This window comes from Papaver somniferum, unplaced genomic scaffold (assembly GCF_003573695.1).
Source record: "Papaver somniferum cultivar HN1 unplaced genomic scaffold, ASM357369v1 unplaced-scaffold_128, whole genome shotgun sequence".
In the NCBI taxonomy this organism is placed as follows: Eukaryota; Viridiplantae; Streptophyta; class Magnoliopsida; order Ranunculales; family Papaveraceae; genus Papaver; species Papaver somniferum.
The window spans coordinates 7,481,593-7,504,745 of record NW_020621936.1 but is presented as its reverse complement, the minus strand read 5'-3'; the positions used below and the strand labels follow the sequence as shown (position 1 = coordinate 7,504,745).

Genomic DNA, 23,153 nt, shown 5'->3' with positions numbered 1-23,153 from the left:
TTTTTTTTTTTGAAGATTGGAATTTATTCGTTAAGAAACGACTTACATATTTGGAATATCATAATGAGTCTTATCTTATAAGAGATTAAGAGGTAAAGATTGTGGTCGGGTGATATCCGTTTTTTGGTTAGAGGCCTTTGTCGGTTTTTCCACGCTTAGCTTACATAGAAACATGTTGGACAACGTGATTAGGAGATTTTCTAGTTTGTTGGTGATATGAGACTGCCTGGTTGTATGACACACCCAACTTCTTCTTGATCCCGGTGTCAGTTGCTTGTTTGAGATGCGGTAAAGCACTCTACTTCGAGAGTGGTAGAGTATACCAACATGGGTATTGTTCAACATGTTTAACGTTGCCATGGTTATCCCAACAGGTGTAACAATGTTTTCTAAGAGAATCTCACACGCCTATCAACCACTTACTTGAGATTGAATATCTTAGTAAAGATCGTGAATCTCTTGCGATCATACTTCAACCCATACAGGTTCTTTAGTTTAACAGATGAAGTATAAAAATAAAAATGGAAAGATTTTTCTGACTCCCGACAACTTTTCTGAGTTTCTTTTCGTAAAAAATAAGGCATGCTAATTTGTAAATATCTTTGTTGAAGTTACTGAATCTTTAAGAGTCTAATAAGTGGAATAAATCCCAGTGAACATTTAAATTTTTGGGGAAAAATTTCATGAATGTTTCAAAAAAACTTCCTTGGAGTATTTCATCGCCTAAAGTCAATATGTTGCCTTAAAAACATAGAAGCTATGCCTTCATCTTTGAATAATGCGTTGAAGGTTTTAATGATAGAAGTATAACCCTTAATTATATACACAAATGAATTTTGTATAAGGGACTCTTTAATGACGCTTAAGTACTTCTGAGTCCAAATATATTGTTAACCCTAAAATTGGAATACCTGATAAGGCATCCATAATATATATGTAAAAAATAAGATCAGAACCAAGCAAACCTTCAAAAAGTAATCCATCGCCGATCTCGAACGATACACTGATAGAGTCGTGCTGATAACGTATTGAAGTAGAAATAAAATATGGAAGAACAAAAGAGGGATAACTCTTATTCATTAGAGATTAAAGATATGTTACATGTTACATAGGTTGAGCATCTATATATAGGCTATGAGGTAAACCATGTTTACATCTATATGGATCGCACGTACATGGGCCCAAGGCCCTACCACAACTTCAGAAACGTAAAGTCAAAATTTTAAACTCATCCCTTGGACCTTTTTTTTAAAAAAAAATAATAATAATTTAAGATTGGAATTTATTCATTAAGGAACCAGACTTACATATTTGGATTATCATAAGGGAAAATTAGGCTCAGGCCAAACTCATGGATAACCCATAATATGAGGCCCTTAATTAAAAGAAGTTTAAATCTAGGCCCGAAGTTATTAAAAGACATTCATACCCTTTTATATATTTTCAAGCCCATAATTAAATAAAATTTAAATCTAGGCCCCAAATTATTTAAATATTATGTGATGATGTTCCAACAACCTGGACCACCACCAACCACCTCCGACAACCACCGCCACCAACCACCTCTGACTACCACCGTCAAACCACCTCCGACCACCACCGCCAGCCACCTCCGACCACCTCCAACCACCAACCGCCGCCGCCGACCACCGCTCCCACCACCACCATCTCCCAACACTTCCACATGGAATGTGTAACTAGAAGTTACACATCCGTATGGAATGTGTAACTAGAAGTTACACATCTGTATGGCATGTGTACGCAATAGTTACACATTCATACGTCACGAAACAGTTAACATGGGCATATGGCATGTATAACTCATGTGTATTTTGAAGTTACACATCCATATTAAATGTGTATCTAGAAGTTAGACACCTATATTCAGTAATTGAAACAATAATTTCATTTACAAAAACTTCTCTATTTATCAATTGTTGTTGAACACAGTAAATAAGCTAAAATACGAAATACGTAAATTGAAATCCTAGAAATAATCTACGAGATCTTCAAATAAAAATGTCATTTTCCCTTCTTATCTTCCTCGATTCCAAAATGCTTACGTATCTGCGACAAAATAAACATCCACGAGTTAGGTTGGATGAAAAAAAAATCCATAGAAGCAAAACTATAGAACAATTACTAGGTGGACAACAAAGATCATAGAAAGACACTTAATGACTTATCTAAGAAAGTGTAGTTAGGAGTTACACATGTGTAAGTAGGAGATACACATGCATCTGGCTTGTGTAAATTTCAGTTACACATGCATATGACTAGTGTAACTAGGAGTTACACCTGCATTTGGAATATGCCATTTATTATGAACTTGCAAGCTTTAGTGTATTTTGGATCAATCAAAAGCAAAATACACTAAGAAAGGATAACTGAGTATGCATGGATAAAGTTAATTTTGCCAAGTGTGTCGTGTATTCATAATAAACGTTCCACAAAACTGATGTATTTATCGGAAGATAACACACAAAAAAATGAAGTTACCTGGCGCTCATCAATTTCCCCTCTAACCAGTGAAATCAACTCCAAAAAGAGCTAATGGAATCGACAGTCTGTCAGAAATGCAGTTTCAGTCATTAGTTAGAGAAACATAATATGATAATGGACTGACCACAACCTCTATACAAAATCATATAGTCAATCAAAACTAGATTTCAATCAATTACATCAAATTATTAAGAAGAATATTGCACAAAAAGTGAAAACAGTATAATTTAAAAATACACAAATACATGAACTATGAATATGAAACAATACACAAATACGAACTATGTATATGAAACAGTATAATTAGGTTGCTATTACATTTACCAATCTAAAGGAAATTCACTAACTAAACACTCCTAAAACTAAAACAAGCATGTATAATCAGCTAGTACACATAAAAAGGCATGTGTAATTTGGAGTTACACGTGCATATGAAATGTGTGATTGGAAGTTACACATGTGGGTATTTAGCATTTATTCTCATACTAACCATCAAAGTTGCAATTAGATGAATTAAAATTTTCATAATACCACGATATTCTCAAAAACTCAAGATTTAAAATCAAAAAGTGGGGTTTACCTTCTTGGTACGCATCGTGAATCCAATGCAGGTGTAGATTCCTGCATCTCGAAGCTTATTAATGTCTCTAGCGTTGATTCCTTGAGTGATTGCTGTAAAAGATTAAGAAAATATGTTCCTGATATTATGCTTCACGCCAAACTGAACTTTTAGCGACATCCCTGCTACAATCAACCAACATGATGACCAGTCACTCTAACTATCATAGTGACAAGTACACTAGAAGTTGCAACATAAAAGGTTCAATAAAATCAATTACTACAACAATGAAGCTTAGCAGAAATCACTAACTATTGCCAATTCTAAACCACTTCCAAGTGCAAGTCCTCATACACCATTACAGGTTATAACTGAAAATTCACAATTCAATAATCAAAACTGTCCAATCTCTTCTACAAAAACTAATCTCAACAATCCAATGAAAACACAAAACAACGTACAAAACAGACCACAAATCATTTCAATTCAATCACTAAAACCAGAAGTTACATATTCAAACAAGATGTGTAAGTAAAAGTTACACATCTAATTATCATGTGTAACTAGAAATTACACATATATTTAGCTTGTGTAACTAGAAGTTACACATCTGGAAGTTACATACCCTTATTGCCTCCTAGCACCATAACTTGTTTATCTGGCTCCAACAAGGCCACTACAGCAAAACCACATACTATCTCTAACCTGTAAACAGAATAAAACATATTCATCAATCTTCCAAATGGAAATCAAAACATATATGCAACACACAATGCGCATTTGAACCCTTGGCGGCATAATATCCATCAAAACTTAACTGCAAAAAGTATATAACAAAGACATATCCTCACCTCAAGAGTGGCTACAGAGTTACAGACTCAACAAAGTAGATTCAACACTCAACAATACAACAACATCACCAATTACATATGCATTTCTCTGCTGTAACTAAGAGTTACACATGTATTCTCCTAATGTAACTAAGAGTGACACATATCAAACCTAAACCTGAAGTGTGAGGAAAAAAGCTCGGCTGCAATACTTCATGTATGATTTCAGGTTCAAGCTTCCATTCAATCAACTTCAAATCATTAACTCAAAAACTCAGTTTCACAATCAAACCATGAATCACATGATGCAAAATGATAGTAAGTAGCATTGTTATAGTAATTTCAACCATAATTGAAAACCAACAGTCTTTGACCTCATAGGAAAACATCATACTCCTAAATAAATCTATACACACCTGATTTATAAAATTGAATCCACATACTCCTTAATTTTTCTTCAATCCAACTGAAAATCACCTAATCTAAATGAACAAAACAAAATTAAATGATCAAAAACAGATCAAGATTGGTTTTCATAGGAAATCAAATTTGCGATAAAATTGAATCAAAATTGAAATAGAGAACGGAATTAAAATTGAATCGAGAAATTACAAACAATAACAACTAAAAATCAAAACATACCTTGATTCTGTTGCTATTCTTCCGAAACAGTGATGATTCTTCTTAATTTCCGAAATTAAAAGAAACGACAACTTCAAATCAGAAAACCTTACATGGAGTAGATTTGAAACAACAAACTAGAATCAATTGAGAGTTCGTACATAGATGATCTGTTGTTAAATAAATTGGAATCGAATCATTCAGATTTATAAATTGATTAATTTTTCAAATCAACTGAAAAATCTTAAATCATTCAGATCTATAAATTTGAATCAATACCTTTCACATCTTCGAATCAACTGAAAAATCCAGACGCAGATCAAATCTATTAAGTTCAATCTATTATTTGATTGAACATCATCGTCAAAGATCCATAAACATCATCTTCTTCTTCGTAAAACAGAGGTGTTTCAACTAAGTTTAACAAATCCATAAACATCATCAGCAGAATCTCCAGATCTTCAATGACGAATGATTTTACGAAATTTCTATTGAATTAAATTGATTCGAAAAGTGAAAAATGAATCTGAGAAAACCCTAGAAATGGTTTTCTCTACAGACGAGAGAGAGAGGCAAGAGAGAGAAATAAAATTGAGAAATGAAAGTGTATCTACTGATTTTATGCTTGTATATATTGAAAAGGGTAATACTGTCATTATGAAAATGTCACTTTATTATCAAGCCCTTAAAATTAAAGTTCTGGCCTAGAAATATGCAAATGTGAAAGAATGGAGTTGATAGTGTAGGATCCATTTAGTGGGGCTTCTATATATTGAACCCATATAGTAGGGGGTTCTAGTATTTTTCACTTATCATAACGGGTCTTATCTCCTAAGAGCTTAAGAGGTAAATATTGTGGTCGGATGATATCCATTTTTTGGTTAGAGGCATTTGTCAGTTTTTCCACGCTTAACTTACATAGAAACATGTTGGACAACGTGATTAGGAAATTCTCTAGTTGGTCATATGAGACTGCCAGGTTGTATGACACACCCAGCTTCTTCTTGATCCTGGTGTCAGTTACTTGTTCGAGAGTGGTACAAGGCGAATGCCAAAGCTATTAGCTCTTCTTAAAAGACTACCCACAAGAATAACCCAAATTTTTTTGAGCGCAACAGTTCCGAGACTTTGTCATCCCTGGTTGGTAATTGAAGGACCATTAGCTAGTAAAGCTTGGGTTTTTTTTTCCTTTTTCTTTTTATCAATAAATTTTTTATTTATTATTATTGGATAAAGAGTATTACATTAACTAGTTGGAAGCCTAACAAGCTAAGCTCCAACAACGTACTACTACATTAATTGAACAGGTTGTTGTGCTAGCCTACCAGCGAGCCTCATGGGTAACCTAGCCAAGGGAGCCGAAGCGGATGGGGGTTGAGATTATGTCACAAGGGGGGCAAGCTAACTCTACCTTCCAAAGCTATTAGCTCTTCTTAAAAGACTACCCACAAGAATAACCCAAATTTTTTTGAGCGCAACAGTTCCGAGACTTTGTCATCCCTGGTTGGTAATTGAAGGACCATTAGCTAGTAAAGCTTGGGTTTTTTTTTCCCTTTTCTTTTTATCAATAAATTTTTTATTTATTGAACAAGTTGCTGTGCTAGCCTACCAGCGAGCCTCATGGTAACCTAGCCAAGAGAGCCGAAGCGGATGGGGGCTGAGATTGTGTCACAAGGGAGCAAGTTAACTCTACCTTTCATGTTAAATTCCTGCAATATTACCCCATTGAGGGCTCGAACCTGGGACCTCCTGGAGATCAATTTTGGAAAACAGGAATGACCAGCTGAGCTAGGTGGCCTTTTTTTTGGCTATATTGTATTGGTAAAAGGCGTCATAGTCAAAGTTTACCACTCTTCAAACAACACAAAGAAAAGAAATTTCCTAGTTCCCCTGGTAAACACAGAGATATACTTTTCCTTCCCTAAGCAGGAGAATAGGAAACCCTAATTTCTGTTATACTCATCGCCATTAATGGCGGTGATCAAACGTAATTTGGAACCACTTACTACTTCAGAACTTAAACAGAATGGGGTTCCTCCTCCAACAACCGAGAAAGTAAGTGGAAAAGTTTGGTTTTATCTGGTTCTACTTACTATTCAATACGGTGCACAACCCTTGATTTCCAAACGATGCATCAAGTAAGTGCCTCTTTACATTAATTTATCTACTTTTCACTGTTTTAAGATTAAAATTGTGCTCCCAATTTACTCAGAAATGACTTTTTAGTTATTTACTGGGAGAATTACATGTCAATTTGAATTAGGGTTAGGGTTTTGAGCAAATGTGATGTAACAAGAGTGGAAAAAGTGCAGGCAATGAATCTATTAATGGGAACTTAGAGACTGAATAGTGAATACTCTATTATGTTTTCTTAGAATGTCTGTGGTGTTATATACTACCTCCGTCCCTAATTAGATGACCTATACCATAAGTAAGTGGATTAATAGATTAGTATTATTATAAGAAATATGTAAAATTTGATAGCCATATTTATATTCATTAGGTAGGTGTTTTAAAATGCTTTCCAACGATACAAAGTTTACGAAAATCCGTTGTATAGTTTGAGAGATAAATCATTTCTCAATTTACTAGTAAATTTTAACTAGGTCATCTAGTTAGGGACGGAGGGAGTATATCTTTACTGTCTTGAGTTTAAATTTAATATGGCCATTTCGACTTAAATGATTGTCAATGTGTTCATTTGAGTATAGCAGGTGTATACAAGTAACTGAGGTTACAGTGACAAAAGACACCGAGTCTAAGTGTGTTTGCAGAGATAATATCTCAAATGCTGACAAACTGGCTAGATATGCCAGGAGATCTAGGGCTAGTGGCTTAGGGGAAGTTACTGCTACTGATTGTATGAAGGACTTGATCCTAACACTATATGTACAGGCCTATCCTCCATGTAGGTTAGTTGCTTAATATATCCTCTTTTCATCAGAAAAAAGAAAAGAAGTATTTTTGCATTTACTACTACTACTACTACGGAGTTATAATGCTTTAGCCACACGTCATGCTTGATATGATGCCATCTCAACCTGTAGGAAAGTCTGTAACCATAATCATTATCAGATTTGGTAACAGAATGACATATTGGTACTACAAGATCGATGAATATTAATAGAATCTCCTCCAGAAACTAGCAATGATTTTCACTCCAAACATAAAACTAGCCTGGATTATAATATCATTTAAAGATATCAACTAATGGCGGTCAGAGCCGTCTCGGATCCTTTATCTCCAGCCTTGGCACCAGCTCGATTCAGTGTCTGGAGCTATCAAAAGTAAATTCTTAGAATGTATCCGACTATTAGGCAATACTGTTGCATGATAAAACTGAAAAATGCGTAATTTTTTCTGTTAAAATTTCATAGGTGTTTTTCTTCTTCTTTGTAGTCCTCCCTTTCCTCTACTGACATGCTATTTTGAACTTTTTGATATCCTCCCTGTCCCCTACTTACATTCCCTCCTACCATGTACCGAGACAAATTTACCAACTTATTACCTTGTCAGGACGTTTGAGTCTTCAGCAATTCATGGTTGTCTCAGTGTATTTGTCATGTCTGGTTGGTGTCAATGGTGTGCCTTGGCTTTTGTTCTGCAGCTGTCTGTTGTCGTCCATTTATTTATTTGGTTTATTCACTTTTCCTATGTGACAATGATAAGGGTATGTTTGGCAGTGACCTACTCTGACCAAAGACATCAAACACGGTGAACTGTAAATTAACTGAAACACGAACACATAAATACTTGTCTCGGTGATTATGTGATGTTAGTTATAATGTGTACTTTTAAAATCAGTTGCTCAAATGGCTGTGGTAATGGGAACGGCTTTCATCTCTTACAACTCTAGATTATTACCTTTCTTTGCTAGAAAATCAACCTTAGTGCTCTATTATTTTAAATTATTAGTGCCTGGTCACGCCACTTTTTGTTGCCCACATACTGTTATAATGGTAATAACCCTTGGCAGCTGTTCCAGTGTTCGTTCTCAAACATGGGCTGCGTTACACGGAAACTTCTTATGAATGCTCGTGTCCCGTGTCCATACGTATGGACACTGATACTGACACTGACACTCCCCAGACACTCCAAAGAATGCCAAGTAATTAAAAGTGTATTATTTTATTCAAACTTAGAAAATTTTGCACACAAAACTCCACTGTGGGTGTAAATAAATGGTCTGAGTTAGCAAAACCCAAGGTAGCTGCTACGTGTGTGGTTCTAATTAAAGCTCAAGTTAGCAAGCCAACCACCCACCAGAAGATAAATATCTGAAAAATATCAGATCTCGCTCATTCCAGTTTCAATTCCAATCACAAAGCAATACTAGACTTTAAGGCATGCAATACTAGACTTCCGTTTATGAGAGTAAAACTTCTAATATGTTAACATTGGAATTGTGTCATCAATTGCATTTCTGCAGTTTTTACAAAATTCATAATATTTTTATGTATACCACTCCGTGTCCTCGTATCATGGATTTTTAGAATTGCCGTGTTGGACACACGGATACGTGTCCGTATCGGACACCCATGGCAGTTTCCATGTAACGCAGAACATGGGTCTCAGGACTCTGAACAAACTCAGTTGTTACTAGTTAATGCTGTCTTCTTGATGAAACACCTTAATCTAGTAGCATGTTTATATGACTTAGTACATTTGAGTTTGCTTATGAGACAGGTTTTATGAGTTTCCATGCTTCCAGCTGCTCCTAATAATTTCTTTCCATCTCTTCCACCCATTTCACGTGGTTCATTGTTGAATGCTTAACTTTGAAATGTATTTTCTTATCATGTTTACTTTCTCATATGGTTTTAGTGAACTACCAGAAGAAAAATTAAATGAAGAAAGATTTATTATGAATTTATGCTGCGTATTATATAACATTCTCTTTGTTTATGCCTGCTGCAGGCGAGAGGTTATCGTGACTTCATCTGTTCTGGCATGTGAAGTAGCAAAGGTAAGCCCCAAACTAGAGTAGTTTATTTTGCTGCTTGGTTATTTGTGTTTTATGTAGACATGATTAGAACTTCTTTTCCATAGGTTACTTGTGCACTATTTCTCATTATGAAAGAAGGAAATTTGAAAAAAATGTACAAAGAGTGGACTTTGATTGGTGCATTGACGGCATCAGGCCTTCCAGCAGCTATATATGCACTGCAAAATAGCTTGTTGCAGATCTCCTACAAGAATCTAGATTCCCTTACCTTCTCAATGCTCAATCAGACAAAGCTACTTTTTACGGCTTTCTTTACATATCTCATATTGCGGTAGGTTTCGCAACTATCATTACTAATTTTGGTTGTGAGGCCATAGTCTCAGCTCCCATTCAATATTCATTTCAGTAAAGTAATCTGATAGTAAAAATTGAATAGACTGTATATGCTTTTCTGAGAATTAAGATATACCTCACAGGCCATAACCGTCATATATATCCTGCTGCGAGATTTGATTATGCTCGTAAACAGGTCGGTATAGTTGCCACTTTCTACGGTCTTTGACAATGTCGTTTCTGGGTTTTATCTACAGGCAAAAGCAATCAGTTCAGCAAATTGGGGGTCTTGTCTTGTTGATTCTTGCAGCTGTTCTATTAAGCGTTGGGGAAGGCACGGGCAAGGGCTCTAGTGGCAGTGACGCGGATCTGATTTTATTTCATGGTATTATTCCTGTTCTAGTTGCATCTGTACTCTCGGGGTTAGCTTCTTCTCTCTGTCAGTGGGCTTCTCAGGTTAGTCACTATTAACTAATATTTTTTCAGAGTTGAGACTCACTTACCGTTTTGAAGCACCTAACTCTCTCTTCCACTATGGGTTCTCTATGTTTCAGGTGAAAAAGCGTAGTTCATACCTAATGACTGTAGAAATGTCAGTTGTTGGAAGTCTGTGCTTGCTGGCAAGTACCTACAAGTCTCCTGATGGAGAACAGATCAGAAAGCATGGATTTTTTTATGGTTGGACCACATTCACCCTGGTAATAGTCATCCAGGATCGTTCTAACAAGTTATCATGAATTTTATGAAACATGCTTTTATAAGTGACATGCTTTTTAATTGATACTACAATTATCATTCAAATCTTTGAAAATGTTACATGGTCTCCAAATTTCTAGCTCCCCTATTGATTTGTTTTCTTTGTAATGTTCTCAGCTTGCGCATGTTCAATATTTATCTTTGTTTATTTTCCCTGAAGACTTCACTGATGACAATATCCTGATTGCATAAATATAAGCCTAAGTGCTATTCTTAACCTTATTGCTTATGTCGGAGAAAGTTCACCTTATTCTTTCATCATCTGATGATCCTAAATTGAAACTAGGCTAAATTTTGGAAGTTTCAAGCTTAAGTTGCATGAAATAAATTTGTCTCCGTTTCTGTTCTATGATTGTTGAATGTATGACATGGAATTTCATAGTGGAATTATTAATGGTGTTTCAAAGTTTTGCACCGTTGAGTAGGTTGTAGTAGTATGGTGCTATGTTTTTTTTTTTTTGTTGTCTTATTTCTGTTGTGTCTTGTTTTAATTGGTTCAGATACCAGTCCTAACCAATGCTGTTGGTGGAATCCTTGTTGGACTTGTTACTGCTCATGCCGGTGGCGTTCGCAAGGCAAGTAGAATACTCAGAAACTTCGTAAATGATGTAGTCTTCAGGTTGTAGTACGGAAAACATTCTTGCATTGCGTTTGCTTTACCCAATCTGTCTGGACACTCTTCCTTGCAATCCCAGAGATTCTGATAGAGACATCTGTTGAGGCACTTGTTAGATCCTGTCGTAAATTCAAATGAGAAATCAACAAAAAATGTGGTCGTGCTTTTAAGGTTTCTTAAAATATCATGATGATTGGGTGTGTTACAATAAAGAGAGGCGCTATCCTTCCTTCCCACACAGATTGGTTTCCCATAATGGGAGATAATTTGATGCGTTTTGTTCATCTTTTCTCATCTTTTCATGTATTTATGCAGGGATTTGTCATTGTTTCAGCGCTTCTGGTAACCGCTTTGCTGCAGTTTATTTTTGATGGAAAACCACCATCTATATACTGTCTTTTGGCATTGCCACTTGTGATCAGCAGCATTTCTATTTACCAGAAATACCCTTACAAGCTTAAGAAAAAGTCTTCTTGAAAGGTGAGTCCGCATAATTTTTTTCTGGTAAAAGTAGTTCACTATCTATATGGTGTTGTTTAACCTGTTATATAAACTTTATCTTGAAAAAATAGAGGGTACAAGTCCACTTTTAATTGTTCAGCGTGGCACTTATGTTTCCTTATATGATTTATTTATTACACTGTGGATTGCCACCACTTGAAAAAGGATATAAGGCCTGATTTTTGTTCATTAAGTTTCATCACATGTTAATTAATTTCTGTTTGAAATTGTTTGTGACTGGTGGATCTGTATGCATATGCTGTATTTATTTTGAAGTTTAATACGTGAAAGTCTGCTTGTGATCCAGGGTTTGTGTATTTCTCTTGTGCAATCGATTTATGTGCTGCTAAGTGTTTGAAGTTTGGAATAGTATTGATATTATTTCTGTCATGGTAGTTAAAGTTAGCGGTCGATCGCAAACCTCTTATCAGCAAGCAAACTTTGGGAGCTGTGTAGCTAAGATTTGTTTGTTTGTTATTTGTCTTCTTTTTTTTTTCTACCGGAATTCTAATTCTTCGTTCTGAATTTTGTCCAATCAGATTTGGAGCTTGGACATAGTTTTGTTAACATTAGTATGACCATAAAAGTTGAAGATTAGGCTTGTTGTCAATGTGACTAAGCCTTAGCCCCTTCCAGAAATTTCGACTCTGACAGTGGTGACCAGTCTCTGGTACTTAAATCTTCCAGTTATTTCTGTTTTTCTATTGATTTCTAACCCTGCAGAGTATAATGAAGTTGGATTATTTCTGCTCTTAACATATATGATAATTTTAGGAAGGGTATATATGAAGGTTATGCATGTCATATGGTAGTAATTGTTTTTTCTTAATTTTAGATATACAATTTTAATAAGATTCGTACATATGGTACAAGCCTTACAAGGTGATATTTATGTTCTAAAAAAGTATTAAGTTCTGTGCCTGGAACAATTACCCCTATGCGGGAAACCCTTCCCATATGACAATTTAATTCCTGTGGAGACTTGGTTGTAACTGCTTAACAATTCTTAATAGCTGTAGTTCTCTTTCATTTAGTTGAGCATCACTGCCAATATCCATAATTGTTACACCTTTATTTCCTTAAGTTGGTAATATGAATGCATTATTTATTTTTAGGACAAGTTTGCTGAAGAGCTTATGCGCAACAGTTAGGATATTTTGAAAAAGTAGATAGATTGGTCCTAGTAATTTAGCCCTCCTTACCACTTGCGCCGTGCTAGGGCTCTGTCTGTTTTGTTTTTGCGGCTGTCCCGAGTTCGTGTGCTAATAATTTTTGGTAGCGATACGTCTTTTCGGTTTAGTTGAGCTTTATTATATGATGGAGTTATATTCAACTTCAAAGTCGTTAAATTCTGCGTAGTTATTTCCTTCCTCATCTTCTTTCTCTAGCGTACACTACAGAAGTAACTATGGATTTTGAGCATCTTCAATCTTCTTGTCCGTCCCTCTCGAAGGTATATCCTATAATTTGCTGTCTTCCTTTGTTTTCTCCAAGTTTGTACATCAGACACCACCCAAGCCATAGATTACTGGATTTTCTTTGGCACGATTCCATCTATATTTTGGAATTCCATTCGTCTTCCTGAATGGTTGACTGAAATATTTAGCTCACTTGGCAGAGGTTCCTTTTACATAGATGGACCAATCTTCTCAATACTTAGATATCTTGTAAGTAGTCATCCTCAAAATGTAGAATACATACTCAAAACCAGTGTCAACAATTTTCTTTGAAAGGTCCATTTTTCTAGGAAGTTTTTTATATACTTGGTGATGGTATAATCAATGTTGATTTTGATCAGTGGTGTGTACAGAGACAAATGACACACTGCAGGATTTTCATTATTAGATTTAAAGTCGTAGGAAGTCGAAGCTCACTTAGTGTTCCACTTCTAGTTCATGCAGCTAAATATGAGCCATTATTGGTTACAAGAAATATGTTAAACCTTTGCTTTTGATAGGAGTATAAGTGTGATATCTGGGAGCCGTGATTCCTTCTAATGTGTATTAGTTGAAGCTGTTCATGATGCAGATGAAGTGGTAATCTATAGGCATGCAATGGCTGTGTTTTAATGGAAATTATTTGGTTGTTTCAACATTGGTAGAGAAAGAAAGTTATCAGTAGCACAAAATAAAGTTGATGAAATATTTGAAAATTTCATTTCTAAAAAGAGAGAATATTTGCTGAAAGGGGTTCAGACATTTGATCTCTTATCATCTTGCTTAAGGAATGGACTTAGTAGTGATAATAAGTTTCTTGGAGATGCAATGTTGTTTTTATTTTATTGCAGGAAACGACACGGTTTCGTTGGGTGTAATTTGGTTTTCTGGTTGGTTTCTAAACACCATCTGCTGAGATAAATATTTGAATTCTATCCATATCCAAGCGAGTGCAAGGAAAATGCAATCCATTTGGATTTTGGATGTCGGTTTGCCTAATCCATGTCATGCATATTGAGAATGCGGTCGGAAAAGCTTCCCACGGTGAATAATATGTATTTTTTGGTCAAGTCCAAATTCATTAAAAAGCAAAGTTATTTACAAGCAAAGGGCACTTCAAACAGAATTTCCTAGAAGAAAAATAAATTACTTGAACCGAAAATACCTATCTGGCTACTTAAATTGTGTAAACCAGGCCAACCATTCAATTTGGCACCTTCAAATACCATCTTGTTACGTAGTAATCACAACTTCACTCTTACGACTAAGTTAGCAACTAATCATAAATCGTTTACCATTCTACTTCTACCCTTTGCAGCTTTATAAGAATCAAGCAAATCTTTATAAGAATCAAGCAAATCTGGCATTGGCTGCAACTCAAAAATAGTTACCATCCAGTTCCAACCCTTTTGCGAGAACGAACAGTTCCAAATAATGTGATGTATTGATTCTGAAGTACTCTTGCAAAGCACACATCACAACAGTCTCCAGTCTGAATCTGGAGACGAGCTTATCCTGAGTTGCGCAGCAGTTTATGTTGATAATTTTCCAAGCTAACTCAACTAACGCAGGATGCATTGTTCTCCTCCAAATAAGATTTGCTTCACGTACAATTGGCCTGGCTACTCTCAGCACATTCTTGGCAGACTGAACTGAGAATAACCCCTATCCGGGGACCAAATTCTGATATCTTGCAAACCACTCGGCCGTGCGCATCAACTTCCATACCTACTGCTTCCATGTGCACGCGAACAGCTTCAGGAATTGCCCAGTTACCATTAACAATCAAATGCGCCACTAAAGAAGTAAAATCATTCCTTAGCTTCGCTGAAATACAGAGATGTCCTTCTACCATCCCCTATTAAAACCCTTGAGTGCTACTCAACTATATTATAAATCCACCCAATGCCTGACAATATGAACGACTTGAGCATATAATCAATCAATTCGCCGTTCACTTTTAAGAATTTTGCTTTCAAAACATCGAGCCCTCTTCATAAGCATGGCCTTGTTAACCACTTTGAAGCTAGCAATGCCCTAGCCACCTTCAGTTTAGGGCAACAAATCCAATGAGAAGTTTGCATGCTAAACTTACGTTATGGTGGCCCTTTAATTTAAATAGGAATCCGCCTCTTCTACCTCTGTAGTTACTCGAGTTAATTTGTTGACTGTCCAAACAAAGAACCCAAATGCGTCTCAGATTCTCAATTCAAAATCAATAGTCTGATAATTGGTCTCCTCTGATTTTCAACCGTAGGTAGATATATATCATTTTCTATCTTGATGTTTAACTTTAGCTTAATAGGGTAAAATAGAACAATAAATTGATCTGCATCTGTCCTAAGCACAGACTCATTTGGATCCTTTGTTCTGTTCAAACTGTGGTCCAAAGGCACGTGAATTGGGCCAGTCAGAACAATAATTTTTTGTTGTGGACAACGTAAAGATGATCCAATAGCTAAAGTTTAAGACGAATGTTTTTCGAAACGTCTATGGTGGCTGATTTTTATCAGAATGTTGTTAATTTCGGCTCCCAGTAGATAACAAAATCCAATCTTTTGGAATACAACAGTGTCTTAATACCCCTAGTTCAAATGTACATTGGAGAACATCCGTATTAAGTTTCATATGAACTCTAAAGCTATTCTTCCCGTTGCAAGCCAGTCAGTCTACTAGCGCACAGCCACAGAGTATAGTGCATGTGATGTCTCTGAGCTCTTTGTTTAGGGAACATGAATCCGAGGACAGTTTATTACGTAAATAAAGAGAACTTGTTATCAATGTAGCTTTCGAATTAAAGTTTGGCTTTCTCAAATAGAACATGTCATTATAGTTCTGCTAAGGTCTCACTTTCGGATTGGTTGAGTGCATTCAATGAAAACTCATAAATATTTTGATTCTTCAGTTTGAAGCTTACAAATTTTACTCCATGGCAGTGTAGCTTGACTATCCAGTGCGATAACATTACTGAAGGCACATCATGGCTTTTCTTCCAATAGCTATCTTATTCATTGTTTGTTTTCTAACTCTAGGTTTCTTCATCAAACGCCAAAGTCCAGCTGTAGATTACTGGCTTTTCCTTGGAAGCATTCCTTCAGTTTTGCAGAATTCAAACCGATTACCAGAGTGGGGAACGGAAGTGTTCAGATCAATAGGTAAGGGTTCTTGCTTCTTTGATGGACCTATCTTCACGAATCTTAGATATCTTGCAACTTGCGACCCTCAAAACATCGAATACATACTTAAAACCAACTTTGTCAATTTCCCAAAAGGAGAAAACTTCAGGATGATTTTCGATATACTTGGTGATGGTATCTTTAATGTGGATTCTGATCTTTGGAGAGTACGAAGAAGAATGGCTCATTCATGTTTTACTTTATCAGAACTCAAAACCCTAGCTGCGAAGACGAGCCGTAAGGTGGTTGTAGAGCAACTAGTCCCATTTTTAGCTCATGCAACTAAAAATGAGTCCAGCGTTGATTTACAGGATATTTGTTCCCGAGTAGCTTTTGATATTAACATAAGTGTGATTTTTGGAAGGTACGAAAAGTATCTCTCTTTAGAGCTTCCTTCGCATGAGTTAGCCGTGGCTGTGGATGATGCACAGGATGCCATACTTTATAGGAATGCAATGCCTATATTTTTATGGAAATTTCTGCGTTTTTCCGGAATTGGAAAAGAAAGGAAGCTAGCCAGAGCTCACAAAAAGATAGATGAACTCTTTGAAGAATACATTTGTCAAAAGAGAAAAGACTTGTCTGCAGGAGTTAAAACAGATGATCTCTTATCCACTTACATAAAAGCTCTAGAAGATGAGAGTAGTAGTGTCGTTTCCTCTTCGGCTAACAAAGACATTTTTCTCCGAGATGAAATGCTGAATTTATTCATAGCTGGGCGTGACACTATTACGGCGGGTCTCATTTGGTTTTTCTGGTTAGTTTCAAAAACACCTTCTGTCGAGACAAAGATCTTGGATGAGTTGAGTTTTGTGTTTTCTTTAAAGAATAAGGGAGAAGAAGCAATGAGAAACCATAACTGGCCATGGGTTTTCGATTCAGATGATTTGAAAGGCTTAGTTTATTTGCATGCAGCTTTATGTGAATCCCTAAGATTATACCCACCACTTCCTCTTAACCGGAAATCTGTTGTTAAGAAAGATGTACTCCCAGATGGGACTTTGGTGACTCCTGGAATGGAGATAATACTTTCATTTTATTCAGCAGGAAGAATGCCATGGATTTGGGGTGAAGATTGTTTGGAATTCAAACCGGAGCGATGGATAGATGGAAATGGGAAGATAAGTTTCGAAGCAACATCCAAATTTTTTCCATTTAACATCGGACCGAGAACTTGCTTAGGTAAAGACATATCTTTTACACAGATGAAGTCTGTTGTTGCAGCTGTTCTATTCAACTTCCATATTGAAGTGGTGGAAGGTCATCATGTTTGCCCTAAACCATTCATAAACCTTCATATGAAAAATGGATTAGAGGTGAATATTAAGAAAAGAACAATGTGATGAAGTACTCGTAAATATCTTTACACGAGTTCAAGTACCATCAAGTCTTTACTTTTATGTGTTTGCATCTGTTACTACCATTATTCTAGTGGCAACAACCAAACGAACAAGATCATTGGATCTAGTTCTAAACCATAAAACAGCAAGTAGAAGATGAATTTAAATAAATAAATAACAATAGTTTCACACAACCATAATTTACGTGGTTCGACATCGGAGTGTCTACATCCACGGGGGGTAAAAGAGTTTTATTATGATCTTTATCTGTTACAAGGGTGATGAACCCCATTAATGATGATGATGTTCAGTGAAAGTTTCAATAACGAAGGTATAACGAAGATATAACGAAGATGTAACGAAGGTATAACGAAGGTTCCAAAGGTAAAACGAAGGTTCCGAAGGTATAACGAAGGTAAAACGAAGCTTCCGAAGGTATAACGAAGGTTCAAAAGGTATAACGAAGGTTCAAAAGGTAAAACGAAGGTAAAACGAAGGTAGAAGATAAAACGAAGGTATTAATACTACCCAGCTATTATTCCTCTCTTCAGAGGTATTGGGTTTCTTACTCCTCTCTCTTTCTTCCACCTTCCAATCCCCCTCTCTCTTCCTTATCTTCCCCTATTTATAAGGAAAAGGGATGTTAGTTATTTACAAAAATGACATCCGCTTAGATTCTAAGCTAACTTAGAACTGATTCGGTGTGCGCCGTTGTATGCTTATATCCAGCTGCGACTTCTAATCAGCGTCCACGTGTACGATGCATGATTTGGTATATACAATTTGCCCCTTTTCTTGAGGGTCGATGATAAGCGATCCTTAAGAAAAATTCCTCTCACCATAATCGTTCATGCTTCGGTTGTTGTTTCCTTCGGCCGCTCGTTGTCGAAAGGTTCTGTACTCTTATCGTACTGGTACAAGCACTCTTCGTGGCTTGTTCTTTGTTGGTATTTGGCATTTGACATTTTCAATACCCGGCTTGGTGCTTGTCCGTTGCATGCTTCAAGTTGAAAATGCTTTGTGAGGCCGGTTGAGCAGCAACAACCTATACATCGTAGCGTCGACAACTTTTACTTCACAGCACCGTATTATTTGGGGTCACATGACCTCGTAGGATTACTCAAATTTATCTGGCACAAAAATGTAAGTGGACAACATTTCGTATCAGTTTTTTGTATTATAATAAATAAGGTAAATTCATCTTATGAGCAGTAACAAATTTATTCAAGTATTTGTATGGTTTGATTTTGCCCCTGCATTGTGGGGAATCGTAAATCCATTGTCGCTGAGGTAAGATGAGTGTTTGAACCTGTCACCCCGTTGGCCAATCTCGGGCCAGGAGATTACCGAACGGTGGGGGTTTAAAATCTCCCGGAGACGTGGTGTAAAACTGAATGTTTTGCAAACACCCGTTCCGCTGAGCTGCCAAAGGCATGTCATGTTGGGCATCTCTTTCTTATGGAAGCCTTCCCCCTGGTCGTACACTCATAGACGCTTATGGGGGAGTCCGGAGAGATTACGTGTGAACGCTTTACCCAGTATGAAGATATGAGACCGGTGGTGCTTGCCCCGGTTCTCCATTATATGCATTAGTATCCAAAAACGTATCCAATTTATGGGAATGTATGCATTATTCAGAATTGAAATGTATCAAATGCATATAACAATGTATGTTAATATAAACAAGATGCAAGGAGTCTAAATATTTGCAAACTCTTTTGTTGGGTGTGATGTATGCCCCGTTTTGGTTTTGGAAGCTGGTTGCCGAAGCTTGTGAAAGCAAAAGTAATCGCCCCGCTGCTGTCAATGGTTGCAAGGCTTATGCTATATGTGTACCCCTTGTGATTGGGACAATAGTTGTCTTCGCGCCGCTGGGGTGTGTGGATATGTATTTCTATATACAAATTTGGCATTGTTGGGCTTGAATTGCATCCTTTAATTATTCCAGAATTGAGCCTTGTAATGGTCAGTGGTGGTGCGCCTTCAGCTGCGTCCCCTAGTTGAGCAGATGCTAGCTACTTTGCTAACTGCTGCAAATTGAACAAACTCACACACTGTTGATGGTGCTGATGAACTTTTCTCGTCCTTGTTGTGCCTTTTCATCCTTGCTTCGGCTTGGGTGTGATGAGTCTACATCTTATAAATCAAGTACCTACACATAAAAACCGAAAAGAACTTGGGAGTTTACACTGCATCAGTGGTTACTTCATCTTCTCCTACATATGAGCTTTGGGCATGTGAGGTCTCCCACAAAATTCTCAAATCATGTAAACTACGACAGTCTGAGGAAGTATATATAGTACGACAAAGTATATATATACTGTCATGATTGTCGTACTTTGCATATGAATGGAAGTATAAAAATCATTCTTATAAACAATGAAGCATCAACTCTCATATCATACTAAGCATTGATGCTTAATGTAAGGCAAGTCTATCGTACTGATACAAAGCTTTCGTCATTAGCTTCGTAATTTGAAGGTTTTGTCATCAGCTTCGTATTTTGAAGCTTCGTACTTAGCTTCGTGTTTTGAAGCTTCGTTAATTATGATGACGCGTTTTGAAGCTTCGTCCTTAGCTTCGTGTTTTGAATCTTCCTCCTTAGCTTCGTGTTTTGAAGCTTCGTGTTTTGAAGCTTCGTCCTTAGCTTCGTGTGTTGAAGCTTCGTCCTTAGCTTCGTGTTTTGAAGCTTAGCTTCGTCCTTAGCTTCGTGTTTTGAAGCTTCGTTAATTATGATGACGCGTTTTGAAGCTTCGTGTTTTGAAGATTCGTCCTTAGCTTCGTGTTTTGAAGCTTCGTGTTTTGAAGCTTCGTCCTTTAGGGTGCTGTTGGTGTTGCTTTACACGCAGACAGATGCTCCCTTCGTCTAGGTGAGTATCTATGGCCGCCGGAAGAGATAGTGTCTGGTTATTCAGAACTTTTTGTAATCTGCGCGTCCTTCTGAACTTTGTGAAGATTGTGTCATTATTGAGCAGCTGGCTCTACAACAAATTTGCATTATCGGAATGGAGGATTGGAGCCATCTATCTTGCTTGGAAGCCATCTTCATGAACTGACTTCCTCCATAGCTTTACTGTATATACACAACATTGCTTCTTTTCATCCTTTGTGAAGACTGTGTCCGCATTTGATTATTCTTACATCTCAGCAACAACACTAGGCAGCGGCTTCAGGTCGTTTTTATCTTGAATTGCAACATTTAGCTTGGTGTCTTGTTGCTCTGGAAGGTACTCAATCCAGCCGTATCATCTACTTGCCTAAAAATGGAGAAAAAATAAGTTGATTTTGAGTTGGAATTGTGACTTCTCTCGAGTGGTTCTTCACTATCATAGCTTGGTGATCTTCAGCTTTGCGTCGATGAACTTTGGATATTGTAACAAGACTCTAGCTCTTCGTTTTCACAGATCATTGTCGTCGGACCATGAATCTTCGTTTGGTGTTGCACCGGTTTTGATCGTTAGTAACAAAATTTCACACCACCATCGTTGGATTTGTTCTTCGGATTTTGTATCATCGTTCCCAGAATCTGCATAGCGGCTGTACTGCAACATTGGGTCGGACGGAAGCTAGCTGGGAAATCGGAGCTGAGCTAAGCTGCATGCGCTTTGTAATCGCCATATGAAGACTTCGAATGACTCCATAAACTGAACTTTAGATTTTAGGATATCTTGTGCATTCCAATATAGGGTTTGAACAGCATGGCATGACAGTAACTTTCGAAGATTACTTGAACTGCAACTTCTTTTAGTCGTACTCCGGTTCTTTTAGCTTGGCGATCTATCTTGCTTGGAAGCTACATCATCGGATTAGGGGATCGTAGCTATTGTCCAAGGAAGGGACCGAAGCTGCGTCATCGGGGTTATCAACGTCATCAGATTTGTTCTATAGATACTTCTGTCTTTGAACTTGCTTGCACCATCGGGTGGCCTTTGGTTGGTAACTAATCCTTTGTGTCAGGACCCTGCACTTGGATCGCCAGCGGGATGTTGGTTGATGTGAGCAGCTTGAATGTCAGGTGACTTGTACGTCTTCATTGTACTACCTTTTGGATGTAATGATACTCCTCCTCAGAGATTATGTACCTACATAAAATCAGAATTGAAACAAAGGGTCTTTTTGCTTGGCTTGATCGTCCCGGGACTTTGCTTCATCGGCACCAGCCCTTGCCTCTTTGTCTTCGGTATTTGTATCATCGTTATCAGCATCGTCGGTTTGCTCACACCTTTGTCATTAGTGACGTCATCCAACTTTGGTCCATCATCTTCGTATTTTGGCTCTTCATTTTCGGCCTTGGATCATCGTGGCGAGGCTTTGTCTCTTCGTCATTGGAATTGAGACATCACGGCAAGACTCGCATCTTCGGCATCAGTCTTTGTTTCATTGTTATAGTTTGCGCCAACATCGTCGTCGGACTTGAGCTGTGCTAGGCTTGGGTTACATAGAGGGACTTATATGTGCACGGACCAAGCTTTGAATGCCTTCGTCATCCACAACCGACTTTGGACCATCACTGCAAGACCTTGTACCACCTTCGTCGTTTGACTTTGTATCGAGTGGATGATCGGGATTGCATATTCAAACCAAGCCTGCGTTGTCAGACTAGGACTACATCTTCGGACCAAAACTGGGCTTCGTTTTCGCAAGACTCTGCACCATCGTCATCGTTGGCCTCCAACTTTGGTTCATCTGTGCATAACCTTGTCTCATCGGCTGACTTTGATTTGTCTGCATGAGGATTTATATCTTCGGTCTTCTTGCATTTTTTGTCATCCTGGTTGGCCTTGGCTTCTTCATCTAGATTTGCAGTCTCGTCTTGTTTGTAGAAGCATCATCGGCGGTTAGCATGTACGAAGCATCTATATCATCGGCGCCGCAGGCTTCGGATAGTTGCAAGTTGCTCGTACGTCGAGTCATACTTGGTTCATATTACAACATTTCTGCACGTTGGCTTTTACAGCTCCAAATTTGCAGCAGCAGTGACGATGTCTTGGCTTCATGGTGGCTTAGCTATATCTTTCCACAATGACGGGTATTTGTTGTGAGTCACAAACCTGCATAGAGAATGAACACGGAAACTTGGACTGACTGAATCCATTAAAGTAAATGTATCACGATATCAGCTTGTATACTTCGTTCTATTTGCATGTCAACTGCATATTTTGGTGACTTTGTATTTCAGGTAGCCTGTGTATTCAACTTATACGAGTTGTTGGACTTCGGGTTCACTTGGATCATCCATATTAAACTTCGTATCATCGTTGGCGGATTAGTGGGATTAGCATCACTCCTCATTTGGTCGGCATCTTTAACTGAGCTAGTCTGCACCTGATTGTCCTCATATTGCGGCAGCAACACCGGTGAGTCAGCAACGGCTTTAGTTTTCTCCAGTTGAAGCTGAGTCTTCGCTGGTACTGATTAGCTTGCATAGCTTTTCTAACGAGAGACTTTGACTTATCATCGTTGCTCCTGCTGCTAGTGATAATTTGAGTTGATCTGTATCGGAGTGTAAGGAATATCCTCGCAGGGCCGCCTATCATC

At 37.5% G+C, this 23,153-nt stretch overlaps 2 protein-coding genes and 1 long non-coding RNA gene across 5 annotated transcripts; 2 read left to right on the top strand and 1 right to left on the bottom strand.

Moving 5' to 3' along the window:
- Nucleotides 1-3,642: 3,642 nt before the first annotated feature.
- On the bottom strand, nucleotides 3,643-4,846 carry LOC113332034. 2 transcript variants are annotated; one of them, XR_003351289.1, is made up of 4 exons: nucleotides 4,792-4,822; nucleotides 4,534-4,574; nucleotides 4,308-4,373; nucleotides 3,683-3,766 (listed from the first exon to the last, which is right to left on the bottom strand). It is a non-coding gene; the product is annotated as an uncharacterized LOC113332034 (long non-coding RNA). The 2 variants fall into 2 exon arrangements; XR_003351290.1 differs by lacking the exon at nucleotides 4,308-4,373 and having other exon boundaries at nucleotides 3,643-3,766; nucleotides 4,792-4,846.
- A 1,505-nt stretch (nucleotides 4,847-6,351) lies between these two features.
- LOC113332033 (CMP-sialic acid transporter 5-like) lies at nucleotides 6,352-12,692 on the top strand. Of its 2 annotated transcripts, none has more exons than XM_026578695.1 (8): nucleotides 6,352-6,650; nucleotides 9,430-9,478; nucleotides 9,562-9,788; nucleotides 10,048-10,246; nucleotides 10,345-10,488; nucleotides 11,047-11,121; nucleotides 11,478-11,642; nucleotides 12,203-12,692. In XM_026578695.1, exons 1-7 carry the CDS (start codon nucleotides 6,484-6,486, stop codon nucleotides 11,637-11,639), a joined length of 1,023 nt encoding a protein of 340 aa, XP_026434480.1. In that variant the 5' UTR covers nucleotides 6,352-6,483; the 3' UTR covers nucleotides 11,640-11,642; nucleotides 12,203-12,692. The 2 variants fall into 2 exon arrangements, with proteins under 2 accessions (XP_026434480.1, XP_026434481.1); XM_026578696.1 differs by lacking the exon at nucleotides 12,203-12,692 and adding an exon at nucleotides 11,971-12,158.
- Nucleotides 12,693-16,036: 3,344 nt separating this feature from the next.
- LOC113331827 (alkane hydroxylase MAH1-like) lies at nucleotides 16,037-17,994 on the top strand. Its single transcript, XM_026578467.1, has one exon. The coding sequence runs from the start codon at nucleotides 16,080-16,082 to the stop codon at nucleotides 17,616-17,618; it is 1,539 nt and encodes a 512-aa protein (XP_026434252.1). The 5' UTR covers nucleotides 16,037-16,079; the 3' UTR covers nucleotides 17,619-17,994.
- Nucleotides 17,995-23,153: the final 5,159 nt, after the last annotated feature.